Source organism: Drosophila sechellia, chromosome 2R, assembly GCF_004382195.2.
Source record: "Drosophila sechellia strain sech25 chromosome 2R, ASM438219v1, whole genome shotgun sequence".
Lineage (NCBI taxonomy): Eukaryota > Metazoa > Arthropoda > Insecta > Diptera > Drosophilidae > Drosophila > Drosophila sechellia.
In genome coordinates this window covers 13,679,536-13,696,702 of record NC_045950.1, presented here as the reverse complement: position 1 = coordinate 13,696,702, position 17,167 = coordinate 13,679,536, and the positions used below count along the sequence as shown (strand labels likewise).

The 17,167-nt window shown below is 45.3% G+C and overlaps 7 protein-coding genes across 9 annotated transcripts; 3 read left to right on the top strand and 4 right to left on the bottom strand.

The window, feature by feature from the left end:
- The first annotated feature begins 45 nt into the window (after window positions 1-45).
- Window positions 46-6,550, top strand: LOC6609634 (endoribonuclease Dicer). Of its 3 annotated transcripts, none has more exons than XM_032716362.1 (8): window positions 46-203; window positions 267-397; window positions 460-637; window positions 1,047-1,354; window positions 1,411-2,113; window positions 2,177-2,734; window positions 2,801-2,975; window positions 3,034-6,550. In XM_032716362.1, the coding sequence occupies exons 1-8, from the start codon at window positions 150-152 to the stop codon at window positions 6,123-6,125; spliced, it is 5,199 nt and encodes a 1,732-aa protein (XP_032572253.1). In that variant the 5' UTR covers window positions 46-149; the 3' UTR covers window positions 6,126-6,550. The 3 variants fall into 3 exon arrangements, with proteins under 3 accessions (XP_032572253.1, XP_032572254.1, XP_032572255.1); XM_032716363.1 differs by having other exon boundaries at window positions 50-196; XM_032716364.1 differs by lacking the exons at window positions 46-203; window positions 267-397; window positions 460-637 and adding an exon at window positions 690-773.
- Window positions 6,546-8,046, bottom strand: LOC6609633 (ras-related protein Rab-4B). Its single transcript, XM_002034274.2, has 4 exons — window positions 7,802-8,046; window positions 7,652-7,732; window positions 7,257-7,589; window positions 6,546-7,193 (listed from the first exon to the last, which is right to left on the bottom strand). The coding sequence occupies exons 1-4, from the start codon at window positions 7,815-7,817 to the stop codon at window positions 6,982-6,984; spliced, it is 642 nt and encodes a 213-aa protein (XP_002034310.1). The 5' UTR covers window positions 7,818-8,046; the 3' UTR covers window positions 6,546-6,981.
- A 128-nt stretch (window positions 8,047-8,174) lies between these two features.
- LOC6609632 lies at window positions 8,175-8,668 on the bottom strand. Its single transcript, XM_002034273.2, has 2 exons — window positions 8,469-8,668; window positions 8,175-8,399 (listed from the first exon to the last, which is right to left on the bottom strand). Exons 1-2 carry the CDS (start codon window positions 8,577-8,579, stop codon window positions 8,301-8,303), a joined length of 210 nt encoding a protein of 69 aa, XP_002034309.1. The 5' UTR covers window positions 8,580-8,668; the 3' UTR covers window positions 8,175-8,300.
- Window positions 8,669-8,718: 50 nt separating this feature from the next.
- Window positions 8,719-9,176, top strand: LOC6609631 (cytochrome b-c1 complex subunit 10). The gene is made up of 2 exons (XM_002034272.2): window positions 8,719-8,850; window positions 8,977-9,176. Exons 1-2 carry the CDS (start codon window positions 8,798-8,800, stop codon window positions 9,095-9,097), a joined length of 174 nt encoding a protein of 57 aa, XP_002034308.1. The 5' UTR covers window positions 8,719-8,797; the 3' UTR covers window positions 9,098-9,176.
- On the bottom strand, window positions 9,177-12,773 carry LOC6609630 (E3 ubiquitin-protein ligase SH3RF1). The gene is made up of 6 exons (XM_002034271.2): window positions 12,327-12,773; window positions 12,151-12,259; window positions 10,340-11,984; window positions 10,093-10,272; window positions 9,740-10,033; window positions 9,177-9,678 (listed from the first exon to the last, which is right to left on the bottom strand). Exons 1-6 carry the CDS (start codon window positions 12,438-12,440, stop codon window positions 9,504-9,506), a joined length of 2,517 nt encoding a protein of 838 aa, XP_002034307.1. The 5' UTR covers window positions 12,441-12,773; the 3' UTR covers window positions 9,177-9,503.
- A 290-nt stretch (window positions 12,774-13,063) lies between these two features.
- Window positions 13,064-15,837, top strand: LOC6609629 (nucleolar GTP-binding protein 2). Its single transcript, XM_002034270.2, has 3 exons — window positions 13,064-13,386; window positions 13,878-14,556; window positions 14,615-15,837. Exons 1-3 carry the CDS (start codon window positions 13,177-13,179, stop codon window positions 15,748-15,750), a joined length of 2,025 nt encoding a protein of 674 aa, XP_002034306.1. The 5' UTR covers window positions 13,064-13,176; the 3' UTR covers window positions 15,751-15,837.
- On the bottom strand, window positions 15,755-16,770 carry LOC6609628 (PSME3-interacting protein). The gene is made up of 3 exons (XM_002034269.2): window positions 16,511-16,770; window positions 16,285-16,445; window positions 15,755-16,221 (listed from the first exon to the last, which is right to left on the bottom strand). The coding sequence occupies exons 1-3, from the start codon at window positions 16,704-16,706 to the stop codon at window positions 15,829-15,831; spliced, it is 750 nt and encodes a 249-aa protein (XP_002034305.1). The 5' UTR covers window positions 16,707-16,770; the 3' UTR covers window positions 15,755-15,828.
- Window positions 16,771-17,167: the final 397 nt, after the last annotated feature.

Genomic DNA, 17,167 nt, shown 5'->3' with positions numbered 1-17,167 from the left:
ATGCATGTAATACGAGCCGCTGGCTACTCTGTCGCCGGTTTCTTTGTCTTTTTGTTGAAAATTTGACTTCTAAAGTTGTAATATCAACATCCGGGGAACTCTAAACTTACGTAGAGTGAAATAAAAAATTCAACTTAAACAGCTAAACTATGCAAGAGCCAGAAGACTCTGTAACCATAAGCAAAGATGTGGAAAGGTATAAGGTATAATAAATTGCATTCGCATTCGCATCCTCATTGCAAAATAATTAACAAAATCCTGTCCAGCCTCGCAGCTATCAACTTCGCCTGGTTGACTACCTAACGAAGCGCAATGGCATTGTCTACCTGCCCACAGGATCAGGGAAAACGTTCGTGGCGATCCTGGTCCTGAAGCGCTTCTCCCAGGACTTGGACAAGTTAGTAACGAATGAATACTTACATTTATATATATATATTATAATATGTGTTACCTATAAAGACCCATCGCAAAAGGCGGAAAGCGTGCGTTGTTCATGTGCAATACTGTGGAATTGGCCCGACAACAGGCGGTGTCCGTCAGGCGGAACACCAACTTTAAGGTTGGCTTTTATGTGGGTGAACAGGGAGTGGACGAATGGACGCGCGGAAAGTGGAGTGAAGAAATCGAAAACAACCAAGTGAGTATAGGATGGCGGAGTCATTTTTACTTATGATCACGTACAGACTACACACTACACACTGAAAATGCGTTCACCACTTGAGTTGAAACACTTGAGATCAGCATTTTTGCAGGCTGTAAAGGGTCGGGTTTCGGTAAGCCATCAATTGATTTATTTTATTTATTTATTTAAAGATAAATTGAGGGTGGGGGTTGTTCTGGATCATCGAGTAGTAGATACGATCCATACCAGCGGTGGATAACAGTTTCATGAAAGAAATGCATTTTCTATTTGATTTTTTTAAGTTGCTCTTCGATACTTCGCGTTGTTGTGTTTATGTTTCTTTTAAGGATTTTCCATTGTACAGTGTACATTGTACACTTCTTCCAGAATTAATCCTTCATGCGCAATTTTTGTTTCTTAACAGGTTCTTGTTGGCACGGCCCAGGTCTTTTTGGATATGGTCACCCAGAAGAACATGGCTCTAAACTCTATAAGCGTTGTCATTATAGACGAGTGCCACCACGGTACTCGTCACCACCCATTTCGTGAGTTCATGCGATTGTTCACTATTGCTGATCAAACAAATTTGCCGCGCGTGGTGGGTCTCACCGGGGTGCTAATCAAGGGAAATGAAATTACGAAAGTGGCCACAAAACTTAAAGAGCTGGAGATCACATATCGGGGAAACATCATTACCGTGTCCGGCTCCAAGGAGATTGAAAACGTGATGCTGTAAGAGCTGCTCGTATTTTAGCTTTAGTTTCTCAACAAGTGCGTATTCCTTTCAGGTACGCCACCAAGCCCACAGAGGTCATGGTGTCCTTTCCACATCAAGAGCAAGGGCCCACGGTTGCAAGGTTCATAATCGCACAAATTAAACAGTTCTTTGTGTCCTTAGAGCTCATGAATATTGGCGTTCAACCGGTGCGAAGGTCAAAGTCATTGCATAGCCCGCGGGATTCGTCGAAGAAGGGCTTTGTAAAGCAGTTGTTCAACGACTTTGTGTACCAGCTGGAAGAGTACGGCATCTACGCAGCTTCCATAGCCATAATATCGTTAATTGTCGAGTTCGATTTAAAGAGGCGCCAGGCCGAGACGCTAAGCGTGAAGTTGATGCATAGGACGGCCTTGACCTTGTGCGAGAGAATCCGTCACTTGCTGGTGCAAAAACTGCGGGACATGACAGATGACGACGACGGTCCTGATGACGACGTGAACACTGAGAACATCATTATGAACTTCTCCACCCCGAAGATTCAGCGATTCCTGATGAGTCTTAAGGTATCTTTCGCTTATAAGGATCCCAAAGATATCTGCTGCCTGGTCTTTGTTGAACGCCGCTACACCTGCAAGTGCATCTATGGCTTGCTGCTCAACTACATCAATTCTACTCCTGAGCTGCGAAACGTGCTTACTCCCCAATTCATGGTGGGCCGCAACAGTATTTCCCCAGACTTTGGGAACGTCTTGGAGAGAAAACATCAAAAATCTGTAGGTGTGGGAATTATCGTTACTTGCTGATATTTTTCAAAATATGTCCTTACCGTCTCGCAGGCCATTCAAAAGTTTCGGGAAGGTAATGCCAATCTGATGATATGTTCAAGCGTCCTAGAAGAAGGCATCGATGTGCAGGCCTGCAATCATGTCATTATTCTTGATCATCTTAAAACCTTTAACATGTACGTGCAGACAAAGGGTCGGGCTCGTTCCCCTGAGGCCAAATTCGTGGTGTTCACGACTGAGAGGGACAGGGAAAAGACGTGTCAGCAAATTTGTCAGTATCGGAATGCGCATGATGAGATTGCCGAATATTTAAAGGAACGAGTTCTAGAACAGGCTATGCCAGAATTGTACGAAATCGAAAAACACTTCCAGGACGTTATTAAGCCTTACACCAATGAGTATGGTGCCGTTTTGCTTCCCAGCAATGCCCTAACCCTACTGCATCGCTATTGCCAGAAAATTCCCACGGATGCTTTTGGCTTTGTGATCCCCTGGATCAATTTATTGGAAGAAGGCGAACGTAATAAGTTATTTGGTGTTAATGCCAAGGACAAACACGTAGTTTCAATCAACATGCCACTAAATTGCATTCTAAGGGACACAATTTACGTAAGCTAGAGAATCAGATTGAAAATGGCAAAATCAAATAGCCTTAATTGCTTTCATTTCTTTCAGAGCGATCCCATGGACAACGCTAGAATTGCCAAAATATCAGCTGCCTTCAAAGCGTGTCTGGCACTCTACAGTTTGGGAGAGTTAAGCGAGAAATTCCTACCCAAAACATTGAAGGAGCGCGTAGCCGCTATTGCTGACGTTCATTTTGAGCACTGGAATAAATATGGCGATAGTGGTGAGTTAACAAGAACTTGCATAAGATCTGTTTACTTATTTTAATATTTCAACCATAGTAACTGCGACAGTAAACAAGGGCGAGAAGAACAAGCCCCGTACATACAAGACCCACTGTCCGTTGGAGTTTTACGACGCACGTCCGCGGGTAGGTGAGCTCTGTTATGCCTACGAGATATTTTTAGAGCCGCAGTTCAAATTGTGTGAGTACACGGAACACATGTATTTAAACCTCCAAACACCTAGAAATTATGCTATATTGCTGCGAAACAAGCTACCACGCCTTGCAGAGATGCCCCTGTTTAGCAATCAGGGTATGCTGCACGTTCGAGTGGCCGATGCACCACTTGAAGTAACTATCCAGAACTCCGAGCAGCTGGAACTGCTCCATCAGTTTCACGGAATGGTATTCCGCGATATCCTGAAGATCTGGCAGCCGTGCTTTGTGCTGGATCGTCGCAGCAAGGAGAACTCCTACCTGGTAGTTCCTCTCATACTGGATGCGGATCAACAGAAATGTATTGACTGGCAACTGATGACCAAGTTTCAGAAGTTACCACAAGGTCAAGGGTCAAATGTACAGCAACGCGAGCAACAGCCTGCTCCACGTCCTGAAGATTTTGAGGGGAAAATTGTTACCCAATGGTATGCCAACTATGATAAGCGCATGCTGGTCACAAAGGTGCACCGAGAGCTAACACCGTTAAGTTTTATGGAAAATAACCAACAGGAAAAGACCTATTACGATTTCACCATGTCAAAGTACGGCAACCGCATTGGTGATGTTGTTCACAAGGATAAGTTTTTGATTGAGGTCAGAGATCTTACGGAACAGCTCAATTTCTACGTTCAAAATCGTGGAAAATCCAAAGCGCAGAGCAAGGCTAGGTTGAAAGTAATTTTGATTCCGGAGCTGTGCATCAATTTGGAATTTCCTGGCGATTTATGGATTAAGTTGATCTTCCTACCCAGCATTTTGAACCGCATGTACTTCCTTCTCCACGCGGAGTCCTTACGCAAGCGATTTAATACGTATTTAAACCTCGATCTGCTGCCTTTCAATGGAACTGATTACATGCCTAAGCCACTAGAAATTGATTTTTCACTAAGGCGGAATGTCGACCCCCTGGGCAATGCCATACCAACTGAGGATGTCGAGGAGCCGAAATCCCTTTTAGAGCCAATGGCCACAAAGTCCATTCAGGCGAACATGGCATCTCTTGAAATAACAGATTTAGAAAATTCCTGGCAACAGTATATGGAACCGGTTGATCTGTCGCGGAATCTTTTGAGTACGTATCCCGTGGAGCTGGCCTACTACTATAATTTTAGCGTTGGTAATGTGTGTGAGCTAGATAATAAAGATTTTGAAGATAAGGAGTACTGGACAAAAAATCAGTTCCATATGCCCACGGGTAATGTCTATGGCTACAGAAGTCCGGCCAAGACCAACGCAAACGTACCAGCTTTGATGCCGTCTAGACCGACTGTCCGCGGGGCGGTAAAACCACTGCTCATTTTGCAAAAAACTTTTTCCGAAGAACATATAACGCCAGCGGAGCAGGGCGAGTTTTTGGCTGCAATCACTGCCTCGAGCGCAACGGATGTTTTCGACATGGAACGCCTAGAGATTCTGGGCGATTCCTTCCTAAAGCTTAGTGCCACGCTCTACCTGGCCAGCAAGTATTCGGATTGGAATGAGGGCACTCTTACACAGGTCAAATCCAAGCTTGTGTCTAATCGTAACCTGTTGTACTGCCTCGCCGACACGGACATCCCCAAAAAGCTCAACACCATTCTGTTTACGCCTAGATACACATGGGTTCCACCCAGCATCAGTTTGCCCCACAATGTTCTAGCCTTGTGGCGAGAAAAGCCCGAATTTGCAAACATGATTGGCCCACACAATCTCCGTGACTTGGCTCTCGACGATGAGGAGTCCCTGGTGAAGGGCAACTGCAGCGATATCAAGTACAACTGCTTCGTGGCGGGATGTCGAGCGAATGCTGGCTCCTTTTATGATGGCTCCGATTTTTCATCCGAGGTAAACTACTGCGTGGGACAGGTCACGATTGCCAACAAGGTGATAGCCGATACCCTTGAGGCGCTATTGGGCGTGATCGTTAAGAATTACGGACTGCAGCATGCCTTCAAGATGCTAGAGTACTTTAAGATTTGCCGGTCGGATATTGACAAGCCTCTTACTGAGTTACTGAACCTCGAACTGGGCAGCAAGAATATACGGGCGAACGTGAATACCACAGAAATAGACGGCTTTCTCATAAATCACTCTCATTTGGAACATAATCTGGGCTACACGTTTAAGGATCGGCGATATTTGCTGCAGGCCCTCACCCATCCTTCGTATCCCACTAATCGCATCACTGGGTCCTATCAGGAGCTGGAATTTATTGGCGATGCCATACTCGACTTTCTAATCTCTGCCTATATTTTTGAGAACAATACGAAAATGAATCCGGGCGCCCTCACAGATCTGCGTTCCGCTTTGGTCAACAATACTACGCTGGCATGCATTTGCGTGCGGCATCGTTTGCACTTTTTTATCCTAGCGGAGAACGAAAAGCTCTCCGAGACCATATCCAAATTCGTGAATTTCCAGGAGAGCCAGGGTCACCGGGTGACCAACTATGTGCACATTCTGCTCGAGGAAGCTGATGTTCTGCCGACCCCGCTGGACTTGGATGACGAATTGGAGTTACCGCATGCAAATGAATGCATTTCTCAGGAAGCAGAGCAAGGAGTCCCACCAAAGGGTGAGTTCAACATGTCCACAAATGTGGACGTGCCAAAGACATTGGGGGATGTTCTGGAGGCCCTTATTGCAGCCATATACCTGGACTGCCGAGATCTCCGACGCACTTGGGATGTCATTTTCCGTCTCTTCGAGCCGGAGCTTCAGGAGTTCACGCGCAATGTGCCCATCAATCCTATACGCCAGCTCATTGAGCACAAGCATGCGAAGCCCGTGTTCAGCTCGCCCATTATGGATGGGGACACTTTGATGGTTGGTTGTCAATTTACCTGCATGGAAAAGTCGATTAAGGTTTACGGATTTGGGAGCAATAAGAACCAGGCCAAGCTATCGGCTGCCAAGCACGCCCTTCAGCGGCTAAGCATATACGACGCCTAATATGATGGTAGAACCATGGGCTAGAAGTCCATTCGAGTTTCCATGTGATTTCTGCTAAACTGCATTGCATTTGCTTTATAGCCAAGAAGAAATCATTTGGAAGAGGACAGTAAAGAGCATTTAATCAACTTAACTCCAAATCTTAGAATTAAAAAATACTTTTACATTGCTTTAATAGATATTAAATGTGTAAAACAAAATCTAAAATATACATACATATGTATGCTCATTTTTGATTAGCATAAATTGTTAAAATGTCTTAAAACAAACCAAAACCAAGAGCCCATGACAAACGGTTTTTAATTATTTTTTTTTTTTTAATTTTTACCTTTTAAAATGTTTTAACATCATTGTTAAAAGTAAAATTTAGTAGCTTTAATACATTTGTTACCTAGGGTCGAAATAAATATTTTTATACAATTGAATTTATCAATTTGCGTTTTTATTTACCGCGTGCATGCTTCAATGGGATTTACAATCGGCGACGTCGTCAACGGCGTATCGCTACTTATTTACATTAAAAATGCCGAGTGTATTCTGTTCATCCTCTAGATCCGATCCATGTGCCTGTAGCCATACATCATTCGTTGCTCGAGGGCTCTAGTGCTTCACGAATTACAAATTATAGTAAGTAACATTTGGGGTTACCCCGAAATCATAGGCTTTCAAGTGGTAATTGGTTATGTTAAAACAAATCGAATTGCATTATGCTTACAATTGGAATGGTTAATCTAGCAAGACAAAATACGTACTAAAAAAGTGGACACACACAAGTACACAATACAACTAAGGAGGAATCCGAATGCGCATTCCGGTTTGAGATTAAATGGAAATAAATCAGCACCACTTATGCGGCTTAAACACGACAGGTGCAATCCGGCTTATTGATGCTGCGCTGTCGTGTCTGTAAGTTACGGAGGGCAGCTCCGCCGTACTGAATACCGCTGCCGATGCGCTCGGGATCCAGCTCTCCGGTCTCAATTTTGGCCAGTATGGTCTTTGAGCACTTGAGAAAGGCCTCCTCAACATTCTCGCCCGTCTTGGCGCTCGTCTCCAGGAAGATAAGCTCTGCAACGACAAACAGACGTAGAATGACGATAGACAATTTATAGATAATCCTGGAAAACATACCGTTCTCTTGGGCAAAGGTGCTTGCTTCCAGAAAGGTCACATCACGCGCCTCCTCCAAGTCCTTTTTGTTGCCCACCAAAAGGATCACAATATTTGGGCTGGCCAGAGTGCGAGCATCATTCAACCAGTTTGTCAAAGCATTGAATGAGTCCCGCGAAGTGGCGTCGTAGACCAGGAGAGCTCCAGCTGCTCCGCGATAGTACGATCTTGTCACCGATCGGAATCTCTCCTGACCGGCCGTGTCCCATATCTGTAGCTTTACCGACTTGCCGCCCACGTTCACAATCCGCGAGCCGAACTCCACTCCGATGGTGTGCGAACTGTCGTCTTTGACTTTGATGGTACATAGTTATAAAATTCATTAAGCGTCTATTATTTTCAGGCTACTAACTTACACTTGCTCTCGATGAAGTGATGCAACAGACAACTCTTACCGCTGCCAGCACTGCCAATTATCAGGAACTTGAACAGGTAATCTAGGTGAGCGACGAGCACCGGAATTAATTAGTAAAATGCATTAATTAGTTAGTTGTGTGCTGACAAACCGTATGTTTCCGACATTGTTTTTGTTCGTCTTCTGCGTAGTTGTCTTCTTTGTTTGTTTTAGTTTTTCGGCCTGACTTGGAGACTATCGGATTGTTGGTGCGTATGGGCACCAGGAAGTGCGAAGGACACGATCAAAACCCGCAATATCCGGCGATAAGGGAGCGTTTAAACAATTAGGAAGCCAAAAACTACCTTAAAATCTCTGACTGGGCTCACTTCAATGAGAAAGTTTGCTACAAGCGCGAAAATACCAAGAAAGGGTGGGTGTGACCAGGTCGTTCGAAATATGATTCATATGGAATTATCTTATTTACTTTTAAAATATTTATAAATATGTGAAAATTCCCGAAAGCTACAAGAAAAAACGAAATATTAAATGCAGCCCACAAAGGTTTATTGTCCTTTTCCAAGAACCCTCTTTTGATCATCACACAATTCTCATAAATATATACAAGTATAAAAGATGTTGGTTCCTGGCAATCCAACCGGGCACATAGTCTACGTATCCTTTGGCTTCTCCGGTTCGTAGTCTTGATAGCAATTAATGGGATCCTTGGCCGTATAAACTGAGTATGCCAATTTGCTGCCCTTGAAATTCTGTAAAATCAGGTCAGAAAGGCAAAATTACTTAAAATTTACCATTCTGATTAGCAATATCTGCCCTACCTTCATATCGCCAGATATCAGAGTCCACAGGTAAACGAACACAGCCGGTATCACAGTGGACAGGACAAACAGCTCGAAAGTGTTAAGCTCCCCAAAAACGGATATTTTCATTTTAATTTCGTAATTTTTGATTAGTTCTTGCGGATATTAGTTTTTGTTGATGACTAGTTGTTGTTCTCACGTAGGCCGCACAGAGTTGTCATACCTTGCACTTAAAGTTGTGCGCTGGCCTACGGTCACACTGCAGTGGTATTATTTAGCACATTCGAAAGTGTTGCGTTCATTGCGAATATTTTGGTGCGAGTGAAAAGTTATTAAACCAACAAAGAATGGCTTTCCGCATACCTTTTGGCAAGAAGCACGCTGAAATTGCGAGTTCCTTGTAAGTATATGATGTCGTGCTTGATTCTGCATCATGAATTCATTAGTGTTCCCACTCTCTTAACGCTACCAAAGCACACATTGCATAACCATCCTGAGAACTCAACTTGTTTCTTTTAATTCGTAGCATCCGATCTGGAGCCGGATTCGGAGGAGCTGCTGGCCTGGCCGTGCTTTACTACACCGACTGGAAGCTGGTCCTGCAGTACGTGCCCATCTACGGATCCAAGTTCGAAAAAAGCGAGTAACCTTTCCTGCCGTAGTTGAATCCACAGTTAGCTTCGATGTTTTGCTTGGTGAATAAAATAAGTTAAAACGACCAAAGGGTATTACTGAGTATCGTATAATGCAAATAACTTTGTAGAGGGCACAAGGATCGGTTAGATTATTTCTCTAGCTAAACTAATTGCTAAGGCTTAAGTAACTGTTCCCAAAGTCTTACATGGCTAGCCTATTTTGATTAAGCATTGTATAAAAAAGTACAACGGAGAGCTGCCCCCATTCGATTGGAAGAGTAGAAAATGGTTTCTTTTTTGAAAAGAGAAATAGGAGATTGCGTATTTGGAAGCCCGAATAGACCGACGATTGAATCCTTATAGACAAGTAATTTGGAATTTCGCTTAATAAATTCTAGTTTGAACCATATATTCCTTCCTAATAATCCGGTTCCACAAAGGAGGCGGGGAACAGCCCGGTTTTGTGGGTACGGGCATGTGTGCCCTTGTACCAGCCGTTCTTCTGCTTCCGCTGGACGTAGATGATGTCGCCCAAATGTAGCTCTAGTTCAATGTCGCTGTTTGGTGGATACGGCACAATGCAGCGGAATCGACTACCATAAAAGGTTATATTAGTAAATCTCTAAGCTCACAATAATGTTTTGCAAAACCCACCTTTCCCTCGTGCAGTAAGGAGACTTTGTGGTGGCGCTGGCCTTAATGGCCGCCTCTGTGATCATATTGCTGCTGGGACTCAGCACATGACTCGCATCTAGGCTGTGCGACTTCCGATGGCTGGGTGCAATAATCATATTGGCATGCAACTGGGATTGCGCTCCACCTCCGGGAATCACCTGTTGCTGACCGCCTGTGTAGACAGCTGGGGCCACGGAAGTAGTAGGTGGCGGCGGCGACGCGGCATTGTTGTACATACTGCGAAATGTAGCTGCATCTAATGATTGTCTCGCGCTGAATAAAAATCCAAGAGTTAGTTAAAAGTTAAAGCCCTAAAATTAAGCCGTACGAACCAAATCAAGTGAGGACGATCCTTGCTTCCTTTCACGCGTTGCGATCCGTACGAAACGCTGTTCGTAGATGCAGGAGGCAGTTGCTTGGTTAGAAACTGTTCTTGTTGTGCCGCTGTCTTGGCTGCTGGAGTTTCATTGAGCGGTTGACTGTGCTGCAGCTGACTGGGGCACGAACCGGATCTGAAGAGACAAAAAAATTTAACTTTTATTTTAGTCTATAAGGATAACATATTATTGCGGATCTAACCTCACATGTACTGGTTGCAATTTAGCTGATGGGTTTGTTGTAAATTCCACATTTGTGCTAATAGCTTCTTTCGGAACTTGCTGCAAGGACGCTCCCGGAGATTTGGAACGTGTTTTCATATGAGTTAATCGCCTCATAAGTCCCACTGCTCCAGAGGAACTGCTGCTCGTATTCGAGGCTGTGGCAGTTTCAGGCTTGGGCTCCGATTTTCTGCTAAACAGCGCCTCCACTGGTTTCGACCAAACAGAGCAACTGGTGGTCGTGGCGGTAGCCTGCAGCTGACGAGGTGGCAAATCAGGCGGTTGCATGGACATCATGTTGTTGAGTCGCACATCTGGTGCAACTGGATGCTGCTGTACTTGTGCCATCTGGGCATCTGAATTTTGGGGAACATATTTCCATTGATGCATTAACTGCTGCTGGTCGCGGGCGCGCAGGGGTGTCAGATAGTTGCCCGGGAACACTCCAGTGATGTCCAACCAGTTTTTCCCCTTGAACCAACCGTCCACACATCGTTCGGTCACAATGTAAACACAACCCTTCTTTAATTCCAGCTCATCCGTTTGGCGTGGTTTGTATGGGAACAGGGCTAAGAATCCCCAGGGCAAATTCGGTTGCATCTGCTGCTGAACAGTGGTCTTAAGTACACGCGATGTCTGTGGGGCGGACGTGGGTTTCAGAGCTGTTGAGCTGGAAACCTCCAAGCGGGTTAGTTCATGGGGCAGGCTAAGAATTTCAGCCGAATGGCGGTTAGTCTGCAGCAGACTCAACGGAGCTCCTCCTCCAAGCAAAGCATTTAGTGAGTGGCGTTTCTCCTTTGCTCCCTTGTCACGGAAACGAACAGACGCCGGTCCCGCAGCTACTACATGTTGGGGGGTATTCGGCAGTGAGATTTGGTGATTCGGACTGCAGTTATTCGAGCTGGATGTGGAGCTTGAATTGCTGCTGGCCGGCGTGGAATTGGAGGATCCCGAACTGGATTCCGTTACCACCGTGGGATCAATAACTGGAACCGGAGGAAGAGCCCGCTGCCCCTGTTGTTTCGATGGATGGCACAATGGATGGGTGTGTAGCCCGCTGTCCAACAGCTTTTTGGCCGCTGCATTCAGCTCAACGAATGCTATTGGAAAGATTCCGATGGTCTGGCCAATTCGTCCTTCTGCCCAATTATGATCAACTCGGCGCATTACCTGTATTACAGTGCTTTTCTTAAATTCGAGGCATCCCTCCTCGTCGTTGGGCCCCATTTTAAAGTCATACATGGCGATGCACTGCGGCATGGGCAGCGGAACCGATACCTTGACGTAGTTGATGGGGAACGTGCCCTCCTGACCATTCGCTTGACCCACAAACCAGTTGTTGTCAATGCGATGCTTGATCAGTATCAGATCCCCTTTCTTGAACTTTAGATCGGTAGCTTCACCAGAGGCGAAGTCGAAGAGGGCATAGGCGTGGGGGAGTAGAAATCGGCGTTGCTTGTGACGAGTCGGCTGATGAGATTGCTGATGTGACTGCACCTGGAGTAGTTGGTTACCAGGCAGGGCCACTGATTCCGCTGGCGTCTGAGGTTTGGCGCTTTCCGGCTGTGTTTCAGTTTCCTCTCCCTTTTCATCGCCTTTGCCAGCTGCTGCATTTTGTTTCATGCCTGTGAAAATTGAAGAAAGGGTGTTTAAAGTTAGGTAAAGACCAGGTAAACGCCATATTCAATTGCCAAAGCCACTTTGCCGCACTCATAAAGTCAACCATTTTTTGATTTTCAGCGTAGGCTGCTGTGCTCTGCCAGTTGAGATTGGTGTGGGCGTAGCTGTTACCTTCTAAGATTCGCATCAGCAAGACGTTTGGAGGCAGCTCATCGATTTTGCAAGAGACCAGGATGCGGCACTCCGGGCATCGCAACTTGTGCTGACTGGCCACAATGTCCTGGCATAGGATGATGAAATCATTCAGGTTATATGATATATGCAGAAAACCCACAACAATTACTCACCTGCAAGCATTTGCGGCAGAAGGTGTGCTGGCATGGCAGCACCTTCGATGTGGTGTCCAGTCGCTCAAGACACACGGAGCACTCCAACAGGTCGTTCAGCGTGTGCTCGTCCATCTTGCCAGTATGCAAAATCTCAAGGATGGTCACTATTTGAATTTCGTGCAGGGCCACATTCCAAAACACACACACATGCAGGTGCTGGCTCACGCATACGCAATCCCAAGACGCGCTTGGGAAATAAATTTTGCTCGAATGTTAAAATCTACTATGCTAATCGCTACGTGTCGTTCTTAATGTTCTGGTGCACATTATATTCTCGTTGCAATAGGCAGGATTCAATGGTTAATTTTTTAAGTTTGCCAAGTGCAGCCGAAGCTCGTGGCCAAGCGGATACAAATGTATATAGGCACACGGATATAAAACCAGCTTGCTACTTGAATACAGTGATGGTCATAAGTATATGCCCAATAGGAATAGTAGTTCCATAACCATTAACCAAAGAGTAGCCAAGAGAGTACTACATATTTTTTAAATTCACTTTAATTGCAACAAATTATTTAAAGACCAGATATACCCCGGTTATAGTTGCATTTAATAAATGCAAAAATTTCATAGGTTGTACCCAAACTGCTGTTTATTACTGTTGTGATTTTAGTGTGGCCAGTCCTCGTAGTCGAGATTTTCTGAAGCGCATTCCAGTGTTGGATACTAAGTCCAGGCAGTGCTAAACAACACCCGATCCCTTTGTTTTTTTTATTTCATAAAAAAACACGTGTGGTTTGGTTTGAGAGTGTCCAATCATACGATTTATTTGATTTATAAACAAGGCACACTACATTCTTCAGACACCATGCCAAAGGTACGCAGCACCCCGGGTAAGCCCCGGACGCAGGGATTTAACCACTCAAATCACTCGATGAATCCGGAGCGCCCCAAAAGCGGCCTCAAGGGAGTCGCCAACCCCCGCACTAAGGGCACCATCAAGCGGCTTCAGATGTACCGTAACTTCAAGGCCAAGCGCGATCGCACTGGAAAGATCCTCACTCCCGCCCCCTTTCAGGTGAGTTTTAGCTTTACAACATGTATCTTCGACAATTAAAATCTTTGGATACATAAGATTACCCATAGATTTCACTCATAGCCATAGGAAGGAAACCATTGTTTAGTTTCCAAAATAATCATCTACTTCACACAAGTGCAATTAAAACGATCGACTCAAAATACAGATATTGAAATTGAAAGCATTAAAAGATAAAAAGATCTCAAATGTAAATTTTTCTTTCGCATAATTATCGGTATAATAATTTAATTAGACAAATCTTAAGTTTTCATTCTTGTTGTAGACCCCAACAGACCAATCTATTTTTTTAAAATTGTTCAAATGCGCATTTAGCAGCTCCCGTTACATTCATAAAACGCAGTTTTGGCAAAATTTATATAATTATATATAAGAAAAAATCGTTTATTAAACACAAGAGAGAAAATGCCGAATATGTCTCCCACAAGCCATTTAATACTTCATACTAACCCTGGAAATGTGCTTCATTTTAGGGGCGCCTGCCTGCTGGAACAATGGCTCGAGTTGAGCCTACGCCCAAGTGGTTCAGCAATTCCCGCGTTATCTCGCAAACTGCTTTGCAAAAGTTCCAGGATGAGATTGGCAAGGCTGTCAAGGATCCCTACCAGGTGATCATGAAACCATCCCAGTTACCGGTGACCTTACTGAACGAGGCAGCAAAATACAAAAGGGTTCATTTGCTGGACACCGAGAGCTTCGACAGTACCTTTGGGCCCAAAAAGCAGCGCAAACGCGTCAGCCTAAAGGTTCGCGATCTGGAAGATCTAAGCAAGGCGGCCGATGACCAGGCCTATAAGTACGATTCCGCTAAGGACTTAGATCTAATCCGCGAGGACACTGGCGAAAAGAAGGCCGTCCGTGATTGGGTGTTCGGTGCGGGACAGAGCAAACGCATCTGGAACGAGCTGCACAAGGTGGTCGATGCATCCGATGTGCTGCTTCAGGTTCTGGATGCCCGGGATCCCATGGGCACGCGTTCGAAGTACATCGAGGAGTTCTTGCGCAAGGAAAAGCCGCACAAACATCTATTTTTCATCCTGAACAAGGTTGATCTGGTGCCGGTGTGGGTAACCCAGCGTTGGGTGGCTATTCTTAGTGCCGAATATCCTACTATTGCCTTCCATGCCTCCCTACAACATCCATTTGGAAAAGGTACGTTTATAAAGTAAAAATATCAATTATTTGTCATAAAAATCAATTATTTTTATAGGTGCGCTCATCAATCTTTTCCGTCAGTTGGGCAAACTGCATTTGGACAAAAAACAGATCAGTGTGGGCTTCATTGGGTATCCCAACGTGGGTAAATCTTCTGTTATTAATGCGCTGCGATCAAAAAAGGTTTGCAAAGTAGCACCAATTGCGGGGGAGACGAAAGTATGGCAGTACATAACGCTAATGAAACGCATCTTCTTGATCGATTGTCCTGGCGTGGTGTATCCCACCGCGGAGACTGACACCGAGAAGGTGTTGAAGGGTGTGGTGCGGGTGGAGCTCGTCACAAATCCTGAAGATTACGTAGACTCTCTGCTGAAACGCGTGCGTCCAGAGTACATTTCAAAGAACTACAAAATTGAACACTGGAACACATCCACTCACTTTTTAGAACAGTTGGCTCAAAAGACCGGCAAGTTGCTAAAAGGTGGTGAGCCGGACGTTACGGTAACTGCCCGTATGGTGCTTAACGATTGGCAACGTGGCAAACTGCCTTTCTACGTTCCCCCCGAGGGATTCGCAGTCCCCAAGTCCCAGGAGGGTACGCAGGAGGAAGTAGTCGCAGAGGATCCCAACGAAGATGCTAAATCCGAGGCACCGACATTCGTCAGTGAGTCTGTAAAGAAGGCGCGCGAGTTTAAGCAGATCCAAGATTTTCGAAAAATTCGCGTGGGTCTTGAGTATGAGCAGCAAGATGTGAAGGATCTTGATCACATAGATCTAGAGCTTTTAGAGCAACAGAAGGCCGAGCGTGCGGCAAAGAAAAAAGCTCGCATCCACAACCTTGGTGAAGAAGACGAGGAGTCTAGCGATGGAGCGGACGAGTTTTACTCGGAGGATGAGTACAATGAGGACTTGCAACGCGTTGTGCACAAGAAGGCCAAGTCAAAGAAGCCACAGCAGCTGGCCATCACATCGTCTGGTAAATTCCGAGTGGCCAAAATACAACCTGGTGATTCGGATGATGCGGGCAGCTCTGACGACGATGGTCCTAGCACTTCAAAAGCTCCTCGATTGACTGCCAAGCAAAAACGCTCCCTGGAGCGCAGTCAGAAACGCAAGAAAATTGGCAGCAACTTTTATGAGACGACGAATGTTAAGAATCGCAATAGAAACAAAAAGAAGGACGCGTAACACATTACGTTTACACTCTAGGCTATATTCTCTTGCAAGGAAAAACTACACTTTAAGAATCCAAATAAATAGTTGATCCTACTCTGAGCACTGCTTCTTCTTGGGAATTTTGCGGCCACATAAGTCGGTTCGGCTGCAAATACTGGGTTCCTCCTCATCAGTGCTGGCCTCCGAGTCACTAGACTCCGTGTAGGAGCCGATACCCGGAAGTATAGCGATGCACTTTAGGGCCCCCTGGTTGTATTTGTTTGTAGTTAATGTGGTGTTCGTTGTCTTATCGACAGGCTCCTTGGTTGCTTCATTTGTCGCTGCCTGTTCGACCTCATTCTCAGTGATTTTGGCTACTTTACTGGTGGTGGGCAGTTCGCCGTTTTTTCTCTTGATACCCTGGCCGAGCAGCGTCTTCTGAGTGCTACGCCCGACCGATGCTCCCGCGGACTTTGCTGTGGTTTTTAGTTCAGCTTGCAGTTTCTGAGGGTTGCGGAAGTTCGGGAGATTGTAAAATCAATTGATTGTTGCTGTAACTTTACCCACCTTGTCTACACTCTCCTCCTGCAGCTTTTCCACACGATTGCGGAAATCCTTTAGTTCTAGCTCCTCGTCGCGCATTTGCTGGCGCTCCGCATGTATTTTATGGGCATCGACCAATTCCAGAAACTGCACCTCATCATCGTCCAGACCACGGATGAGGTTTTCTATACGTATATTGAGCACGCATGTTAGACAATGCCAGATTGCATTGTTTATAGAAGAGACTTACTCAGCTTGTGGGCTTCCTCAAACTCCATGTCCTTCTTGTCCTTATTTTGTTTGAGGCGTTCATACAGTGAGCGCCCATCGTAGGGTTCCTCAGGTCGTTCTAGTGGGTCCTCCGGCTGACGTACACGCTCCCATTCCTCCTGACGTCTCTGCCTTTGCTCGGTGGCCTCAGCTTCAGTCACAAAGCCCGAACTCATGCTGTACCTTCGTAAAATTGCTCTTTTTTACACACCACAATTATTGCCAGTGTGGTGAACGTCGAATTAGCAGCTGTGCGTTGATATAGAAGTGTTGCTAGTGACTCGTGAAAATTTGAAATAGTGGCGGGAACCGCTAATGTTTCTGTGTCATTTTAGGTTAAACGTTGAAGATTTTTCCAAGGCGAAAACGAACTCTTCTTTTAAACTCTTTTTATTTGACAGCGCCTTACACTTCCATCTGGAACACTGGGGCGACCACAGGCCCTAATCCTGGCTCGATTTATTTCGGCTATCTGCACAAAAAAACTCATATCTCGCCATTTTCTGACGGCTTTTTTGGCCACGGAAATCGGTTTTAAATGGCAAATGTCCCGCTTTTGAAGATTAATCCGAAATGGGAAATGGGATCGGGATGGGAACTTGCTTGGTCGCAGCTAACCCAGGCTAAAGTGGTCAAG